Below are 9,840 nucleotides of genomic sequence, written 5' to 3'. Positions count from 1 at the left end.
GTGTATAAATATCTAACTAAGGTCATGAGTTATGTTGTTGGTTTTCTTCTTAGGTATTTTCATTAGGGCATTATTGGTTCTCTCTTCTGCTCTTATTCTTGCTAAATTATCCTTGCTACTTATTGGTTGGTATGCTTAGAGCAGGAGCAAGATGTATCAATATTCTTGGTATTCCTTATGGTTCTAGGTTTAGCTTAGAACAGTTTTCTTCTTTCCCCTCCTTTTCAGTTTAAATCCTTCATGATCAGAGCAAAATAATTTGTCCAGTCTCAAAGAGCAAGATAAGGGTAGCCCAGACCTATAGACTCCCAGAGTACTACTCTTTTCATTGCATCATATCACATAAATTCATATCACTGAACAAAGAACTTCAGTCATTTACTCACATAAATAAAATAGAAGACGAAAAAGGATATTTAAAGAGTAACAGATTATTCAAGGATTGGTTTCATTGTTGTTCAGTTGTTTCAGTCATGTCCAACTCTTTGTGATGTCATTTGGAGTTTTCTTGGCAAAGATATTGGAGTGGTTTGCTGGTTCCTTCTCCAGTAAACACTGTTTTATAAGTATATTTATGGGGGTGGCTAAGTAGTTCACTGTATAGAGCCAGACCTGGAAATGGGAGGTCCTGGGTTCAAATCTGACCTTAGATACTTCCTAGCTGTATAACCCTGGACAAGTCACTTAAACCTCCCATTACCTAGTCCTTACTGCTCTTCTGCCTTAGAACTAATATTGGTTCTAAGACAGAAAGAAAGAGGTTTAAAAAATTGGGGGGGAACGTGAGCGAAGGCACAGCTTGCATAGAGAGAGGGCAAACAGCCGCAACTGATACAAGATGAGCAAAGCATACCTGCCGGAGCTAAAAAAATTTATGGACAAAAAACTATCATTGAAATTAAATGGTGGGAGGCCCATCCAAGGAATATTGCGGGGGTCTGATCCATTTATGAATCTTGTGGCTGATGAATGTGTAGAGATGGCACCAGGTGGCCAACAGAACAATATTGGAATGGTAGTGATCCAAGGAAACAGTATCATTATGTTAGAAGCCTTGGAACAAGTATAAGGAATGAAACACCCAAGATGCCATGGGTCTCCTCTGATCCTTTACATTCTGAGGAGCCTCCTTTTTTTTTATTTGATACATAAGATATCATTGTATATTCTTTGTTTAACTTTTTAAAAATAAACTTTTTGTAAGATGTTTAGATATTTTCTTTCTCTTGGGTAATCCTATAAGGAAAACCACATAGTAACAATGCCTTTTAAACAATTCTTCAGTTTTGTTTGATGCTACAAGTTAAGGATAATCAGCGAGTACCTTTAAATTTAAAAGTACTAAACTGAAACCCAGGAAACTATTTACAAAAGTAATATTTTGGCCATTTTGGCTTTTGTATTCATATTTCTACAGGTAAAATAAAAAATACTGGACAGAGAAAAATACTTTTAGGGGTGCTATTTGGTTGAAAAGTCACATAAACTGAGAATTTTAGAGAAATGTTACCTTTTTGGTTTTATTTGGGGGAGAAGGGTATAAAAATGACAATAAATACTTGTTGGGTTAGTCCAGGAGAGCAAACACTGGGCCCAATAGACTGTAAGCTCCTTGAAGGCAGTCATTAACTCATTTTGTTTCTGTATCTCCAGAACCTAGAACAGTGCCTGGCACAAAGAAATATACATTGAACTGAACTGAATTCAGCTAAATTGAATTGAATTGAGGGCTTTCGTCAGCATTTCTTCTGGAAAGGATAAAAGTTGAACTTCTTTAAAATAAAAAATTTAAATATTTCCATTTTGGTCTGTAGGTTTTAAGCACTGATATCCCCCCCCCCCCCAGGACCATTGATTTTTTTTCCATTGAGCTAACCTGCAGTCTAGAAGAAACCTGCTGGTGGTTTCTGTGTATTTGTAATGAACGATTAAAGATTGTGAGGCTTCAAAGGCTCACAAAGCCCCTTAATTCTTCAAACAATTACAGTTTCCTTTCCAAGTGCTTTCTCAGGGTTCAGTGCCTCACTTGTAGTCAGTGCTTAATACCCTTCATATTTGATTTGCTTCCTTTCACACACTTGATGCAGCCAGCAGAAATATTCAGAGAAAGAATTCTAGAAAAGCTTCCTAGAGACCTCCTTCACCCAAAGAGTCTTTGGAAAAGGGTGACATCTACTGGGCATTTATCTTTGCTTTGAAATTTAACCTAAAAAAAAAAAGAAAAATTTAACCTCAGGGGAGATGAGAATTTTCAGACTTTCCTCCATAATTACCTTCCCTTTTCCAATTGTCAAAGGATTATTTTTTTTAAACCCACATTTTGAAAATCTCTCTTAGAAAATCATTCCAACATTTCCCCCCCACCTCAAGAACAAACTACCTAATTGTTTCTCGTCCCTCCCCAATAACAAAATTTCAACCATATAAAGAACTGTCTATTTAAATTTTAAAGGGAAGTCAGGGTAGAAGTCTGTAAACCTGAGTTCTAGACCTGGCTCCACCCCTACTATCCTTGTGACACTGGACAAGTCTCAACCTTAGTCAGTCCCAGTTTTCTTTTTTTACTAAGTAGTCTAGTCTGAGACTAGATTTGAATTCAAGAATGTGTGTGGATATGTGATGGGGAAGTCCCTTAACCCTGTCTGCCTCAATTTCCTCATCTGTAAAATGAGCTAAAGAAGGAAATGGCCAACCTCTCTAGTATTTTAGTATCTTTGCTGAGAAAACTCCAAATGGGGTCATGAAGAATTAGATGAGGCTGAAAATGACTGAACAATAACAACAAATGAATTATGCATTTGAAGTGTTTTAAGAAACGGAAAAAGTTCACCATTTCATGAGATGCTCTAACTCTCCACCCATTAAAGACCTCTTTGAGCATGAACTTGAGAGTAGGTGGTTCCAAAACTGAGTTTTCAAGTCCACTGTTAGTTGAAATTAGTCATTAGTGTTATTATAAGCACTTGAGGCACCACCAATCTACCCTTCCTGTAGCCATATCCTCCAGGTCCCTTCTACTCTCTCTCTCTCTCTCTCTCTCTCTCTCTCTCTCTCTCTCTCTCTCTCTCTCTCTCAACCTCCCACAAGCGAAGTGGACACTTCAATTCAGACAAAGTTTACCAAATGGGAAGAATGGATAAAGATGTGATAAAGGTACTGTGAGCAATTATAATAGCTCTGATCCAACTTGTTAACAATTGATGCATTCTGGGGAAAAAAACAAAAAAGGAAAGTAATTGAAGTCAAATCATTGGCATTGATTAAAGCTATTTTTTCTCTTTCTTTTAAGTTTTCTATTGACTGTGAATTAACTGATCCACAAAAACAAACAAACATGAAGAGAAATAAAAGGACTGCATATGAAACCCATGGGTTGTTGTTATGTGGCTCTTTTTTAAAAGTAGTAATGGGACTTATAAAAAAGAATGCTATTTATATCCAAAGAAAGAACTGTGGGAGTAGAAGCACAGAAAAAAAAACCCTGCTCGATCACATGGTTTGATGGGGACATGATTGGGGATGTAGACTCTAAGTGATCAACCTAGTGCAAATAATAATTTGGAAATAGGTCTTGATCAATGACACACATAAAACCCAATGGAATTGCTCGTTGGCTATGGGAGGGGGTTTGGGGGAAGGGAGGGAAAGAACATGAATCATGTAACAATGGAAAAATATTTTAAATTAATTAATTAAACATTTTCAAATCAAAAAATAAATTTTAAATTTTAAGAATTTAAAAATTTAAAGTAGTAATAAGGCTGTCTTCAACTGAACATCCTGAGTCCTTTCATTTGGTATCCATGGCATGCTAAAAGGCTCCAATGTAGGCTTATAGGATGCTGGGCAGATGCAATGGCAGGTTTCTGGTGGGAGGACAAGAACAAGAACTGTATAGTATTGTTAAAAAAAAAAACAAAAATCCAGGGGAGGGGAAGCAGGACTGAGACCAGGGTTCCACCGGTAAGGAATGAGGAAAATAATAGAAGAAGAATAAATGTAGAAATAATAGGGACCTTGCCTATAAGTAAGGACAAGGGAAAAGATAAGAATCAAAATAATAAAAGACACAGTGTGGAGTCGGAAGAGTTTTTGCCCACTGATGACGGACAAAATACAGTTTATTGCAGGCAACTAAGGGTTTTTAAAGGTTCGGATCACAAAGAATGAAGTCATATCATTGAGACAGGTCCTTGGGAAAGGGCTGAGACAGTCCTTGGGAAAGTTCAACAAGGATGGTAGATATGACATCTGGTGCAGGATAAGGATTCCAATAATTAGGGTGAGAGAATCTTTTCAAGAAATGCAGATAGGCACTTGGGGTAAGATTATGACTCAAACACCGTCCAAGGTTCATGGAACAGATGCCTTTGCAGGCAACAGACATGTGTTACTATGAGAAGCCTAAAGAAGGGGAGGGAGAGGGCACTTGGGCTCTCTCTCAGACAGACTTTGAGTTTCAACCTCTTATAGAGGGCACTCAGATCACTATCTAGATGAGCTCCAAGTTATCAACCTCTGACATAGTACGAGAAGGCATGGCTGGTTGGTGAGCTTTACTGCCTGAGGGATTGTGAACATGAGTAAGATCACAGATGTGATGAAAATTCAAATATCAGTGCAAAAATCCAGAAAAAAATATCAGTGAAGAGTTTAGGAAGATGTGAGATGATCTCCACTTTATATGTAGTACACAGCTGTTTGCATGTCGTTTCATTCCCACCACACACACCCATTAGATTGCAAATTCTTTTGAAGACAAGGACTATCTTTTGCCCCTTTTTGTGTGGCATCTGACACATTTTTTGTTGTTTTAGTTGTGTCCAACTCTTCATGACCCCTTTTGGGGGTTTCCTGACAAAGATACTGGAGTGGTTTTCATTTCCTTCTCCAGCTCATTTTATAAATGAGGTATTGAGGCAAATAAAGTAAAGTGACTTACCCAGGGTCACACAACTATTAAGTGTCTGAGACCAGATTTGAACTCAAGAAGAAAAGTGTTTCAGATCCCAGGCCAAGCACTTTATCCACTATGTCACCTAGCTGCCCCTGCCTGGCATATCGCAGATACTTAATAAATGTTTGTTTGATTTTTAATTAATAAATGATAGTTGACTTTAGCATGAGATTCAAGTAAGTTAGATCATCCTGGAGGTATTTGTAGAAGAAAGACAGCAAATAGATGGGAAGCAGAACTGGTTTAACAACATTTACATGATCACCTATTCTTTTTTTAATCCCTTCCCATCTTAGAATCATTACTGTGTACTGGCTCCAATGCAGAAGAGCAATAAGGGTGAGGCAATGGGATTAAATAACTTGTCAAGAGTCATACAACTAGGAAATTTCTGAGGACAGATTTGAACCCAGGACCTTCCATTTCTAAGTCTGGTTCTCAATCTACTAAGCCACTTAGCTGCCCCATGTTCATCTATTCTTATCAGCAATGAGAGGAATATTTGTCATCCACCTCTTCAATATCCATTGCATTACCTGAAGAAGAAATCTCTGCTAAAGGTGGCACATTTTTTCCTGTTTGAATTTCTTTTTTTTTTAAGGTGGCACATTTTTAAAGGCACTTAGAGATTACTTTTCTGGATATCATTAAAAAGTGGAAGATTCCAAAATAATGGGTAAGATGAGAGGTGATACTGTTATCAAAGAAGCATAATTAGTAGCCTACATATTTATTTTCTCATAGCTATAAAATCTTCATGAGAACAGACTCTGCAAGCATGAAGAGTTTTCTTAATGAAAAATAGGAAGGGAACATGCTGATTTTCATGGATGGCTATTTTTTCAAGATGAGGTTGGCAGTGAAAGGCAGCTAGTAGTATAATAGTTAAAATATTGGTCCTAAAGTCAAGAAGATATAAGTTCAAATCCAGCCTCAGAGGATTAGTTGTGGGACCCTGGGCAAGTCACTTAATTTCTGTTTGCCTCAGTTTCCTCAACTGTAAAATAGAGATAATTTGGAGATCAATTGCAATAATATTTATAAGAGAAAAAATGCTTAGCACAGACCTTAGCACATAGTAGGCATATATAAAGGCTTTTCCCCCTCTTCCTTTCCCTCCCAAATCATACAACTGACAATTATAGAAAACTCTTAATTCTCTTGTTAAATTGTTATTGTTCAATCATTTCAGTTATGTCTGACTCTTAGTGACTTCATTTGGGTTTTTTTGGGCAAAGATACAGGAATGGTTTGCAATTTCCTTCTCTAGTTCATTTTATAGATGGGGAAACCAAAGTAAACAAGGTTAAGTGACTTGCCCAGGGTCACACAGCTAGAAAGTATTTGAGGCTAAATTTGAACTCAGGAAGGGGAATCTTCCTGACTTCAGGCCCAGCCTCTGCACCACCTAGCAACTTATTGTTGAATTACAGGGAGAAAAAAGTTACTTTACAAAAAGTTAAATATAGTCTTCAACAGGTGTTCTCATGCACATGTTAGAGTTATCCATCAAGATTCCACAAGAGACATGTCTTAGACATGACTTTGGTCAACCATCGCCAAGTAGGAATGCTATTAGGCACAAATAAATATGTACTCATCAAATGTCATCACCAATATCAAAGATGATATTCTGAAGAAAAACCAAAATCAAAGAGGGTTTCCATATTCCTTCTGAAATTCTAGTCTAGATGTTCCATTTGAAGATGCCATCGAGCCCTAGCATACAAAAAAGACTTCCTTAGTGGGATCCATAGTCATTTGAAGGAAATTAAAAAATGAGAGAATCATAAATTTAGAGTTAGAAGGGACTTGAGGCCAAGGAGTCCAGGTCTCTCATTTTACATATGAAGTAACTACAGCCTCAGCTTGGTCCAAAATCCATTAGATGCCCTTCTCAGGATAAGCTAATCATCCAGGATAAACTGGAAATCTCATTATCCTGGTCTTCTTCACCTTGGATAACTCAGCACCTTGAGATTCCCTCAGCTCCTTATGATTGGAGGGTTGGAGAGTGAAACATTTAACTCTCCCCAGAGCCTTCCTTTATAGTCCTTCCCTCTAGAAAGATCTAGACTTTGTAGTTCACTCCACTATCCATCTGCACTCCATGGAACAAGATTCAATCTCCCTCCTCCCCCAGCTTCCACACCTTGAAGGGAGGGACTATCTTTTTCTTACTTGTACCCCCGCCCAGCACATAGCAAGCATTGAATAAATGTTTATTGAATTGAAGAGTAAGTAATATGTATAAGGTTATGTAGATAATAAATAATTGACAGAACCAGATTCAGCTCTTAAAACACCTTAAAAGGGGGCAGCTGGGTAGCTCAGTGGATTGAGAGCCAGGCCTAGAGATGGGAGGTCCTAGGTTCAAATCTGGCCTCAGACACTTCCCAGCTGTGTGACCCTGGGCAAGTCACTTGACCCCCATTGCCTAGCCCTTACCATTCTTCTGCCTTGGAGCCAATACACATTATTGACTCCAAGACAGAAGGTAAGGGTTTAAAAAAAAACACCATAAAAGCATCATGGATAAAGATTCCCCATTGGTCATGACCCACAAGTGGATAGGCAATGGATTAAGGGGGGTATATCTATATATTTATTTTAGACAGATGGTGTGGATGAAAATGAGCCAAGCACCAATTTGAATAGTAGGAGATAAGCCTGTACCATACTTAGGAGCCCAAGGTATGCTTTCCTTGATCCAAAGCAGGCCATCCTCCAAAAGCCATTGGAATGACACCAGCTGCAGAATACATCCTTATTGATGACTTGTGGAGAGTCAAGAAGACCTGGGCTCAAATCCAGCCTCAGATACTTCCTAGCTGTGTGACCCTGGGTAATTCATTTAACATCTCAGTAAAATGTGACTAATAATAGCATTTACTTTGTAGGATTATTGTGAGGATCAAATGAGATGAAAATTATAAAAGTACTTAGCAGAGTGCATGGCACAGGGTAAGCATTATATAAATGTTAGCTGGTATTATTATCATTTTCCCAAAGAAAATGGTTTAGAAGATATCACTGGAGATATAGATAGATAGATAGATAGATAGATAGATAGATAGATAGATAGATAGATAGGGAGAGAGAGAGAGAGAGAGAGAGAGAGAGAGAGAGAGAGAGAGAGAGAGAGAGAGAGAGAGAGAGAGAGAGAGAGAAACTGTAAAAAGACAGAGGTTGGCAATGTGCTAAGAGGTAGTGATAATAGACAGACCTCAGGGTAGCTCTGTAGACCAAGCATGATTTCAAGAACCAGGGGAAAACCTCCAGTGCAGAGGATCCTGCCTCCCTGGCTGGTTTATGGAAAGCTCTGATCCATAATCATACAAATTGAGGCAGAGTGGATGACTTGGTCTCTCTAGAGATGCAGAAAGTCCACAGTTCACCAAGCTAATAGCCTCCCTGCAAAATAAACAAAATAGAGGCTAAGGGTCAAAAGAAAAGTACAAAGTGCCTTGCTGAGACCCATAAGACATCAGAAAATACATTCAAGTGGTCTCCAAATTACCTGGGTTAGAGGAAATAAAATGAGTCCAGTGGAAAAGTCAATTTTATCCATCTTGAGCTGATAAAAGAAAGCAAAGTTCTTTAGGCAATGAGCTGAGGCTGCAATATGCATCCCTTCCAAAAGAAGGTGCACAAAGTTTGTGACAAGATGTTGGCAAATCCACAGGTCCCAAGAGAGGTGAAAAACCACCTCAAAGCTGACTGATGCCACTTCCTTTCCCCAAGTAGACACCGTGGTCTGGGGGAAAGAGTATGGGATTCAGCCTCAGAGAACTCCAATTGTGGCTCTGTTATTTATGTACCCGAGTGATGGTGACCATATCACCAACCCTCTGGTAAAAGCCCTATGATTGACTAAGCCAGCAGTTCTCAAACTTTTTGATCTCAGGACCATTTTACACACTCCCTTACTTTCCATCTTAGAATCTATATTGTATATTGTTTTCAAGACAGAAGAGCAGTAAGGGCCAGGCAATGGGGGTTAAGTGACTTACCCAGGGTCACACAGCTAGATCATGTCTGAGATCAGATTTGAACCCAGTACCTCCCATTTCTAGGCCTGGCTCTCTGTCCACTGAGCCACTTCACTGCCTACTCTTCTCCCTTCCCCACACCACTGTGTTTAGACTCTTAAATATTATTGACCTAAAGAATTTTAATGTGTGAATTATATAATGTCAGTATTATCATGAAAACCATGTTGACCTAACAGATCCTCTGAAAGGGTCAGGGGTCCACAGACCCACACTTTGACAATTTCTGGGCTAAGCAAATTTATAGTATAAGAAAGAGAACAGGGCAAAATATTTAACGAGTTAAACAGGGCACTGTTTAAGGTCAATTAGGATTTGCATGGGAAGGGATGTTTTTTTCATTCATTCCACATTTGCTAAGGACCTATTGTAAATCAACTCCAGGTTGCTTCTGCCTTCACAACATACCTACTATATGTCTTCTTTTCTCCCCTCTCATTTTTTTTCCAGATGCACATCCTTATCGCCTCTCCCCTGAACTACTACAATGTCCTTCTGTTTGGTCTTTCTGTCTTAAGTCTCTCCCTCTTCCAATCTATCCTCCACATAGCTGCCAAGGAGATTTTCCTAAAGTATAGTTCCCCCCACCTCACTTCCTACTTAGTAACCTCCTGTGGCTCCCTCTTCCCACTAGTATCAATAAAAAGTATTTTGTTTGAAATTCTGAACTCTTTATAACCTGTCCCTTCCCTAACTTTCTATTTTTCCTATACTCGACCATTCTTGATGCATTCTTTCCATGATCCTTGCATTGACCTTGCTTTTCCTTGTACGTGGCACTCCATCCCTAAATACTGTGCCTTTGCCCTTGTTATCTGCTATTTCTGGAGC

General features: G+C 38.7%; 1 protein-coding gene across 1 annotated transcript; it reads left to right on the top strand.

Annotated features, from left to right (window-relative positions):
* The first annotated feature begins 838 nt into the window (after positions 1 to 838).
* LOC130454267 (small nuclear ribonucleoprotein G-like) lies at positions 839 to 1,788 on the top strand. Its single transcript, XM_056797326.1, has one exon. It carries the CDS (start codon positions 839 to 841, stop codon positions 1,067 to 1,069), a length of 231 nt encoding a protein of 76 aa, XP_056653304.1. The 3' UTR covers positions 1,070 to 1,788.
* Positions 1,789 to 9,840: the final 8,052 nt, after the last annotated feature.

Source organism: Monodelphis domestica, chromosome 5 (genome assembly GCF_027887165.1).
Source record: "Monodelphis domestica isolate mMonDom1 chromosome 5, mMonDom1.pri, whole genome shotgun sequence".
Taxonomy (NCBI): domain Eukaryota; kingdom Metazoa; phylum Chordata; class Mammalia; order Didelphimorphia; family Didelphidae; genus Monodelphis; species Monodelphis domestica.
Note: the sequence above shows the minus strand (reverse complement) of the source record. Positions and strands in the feature narration are given on the sequence as shown.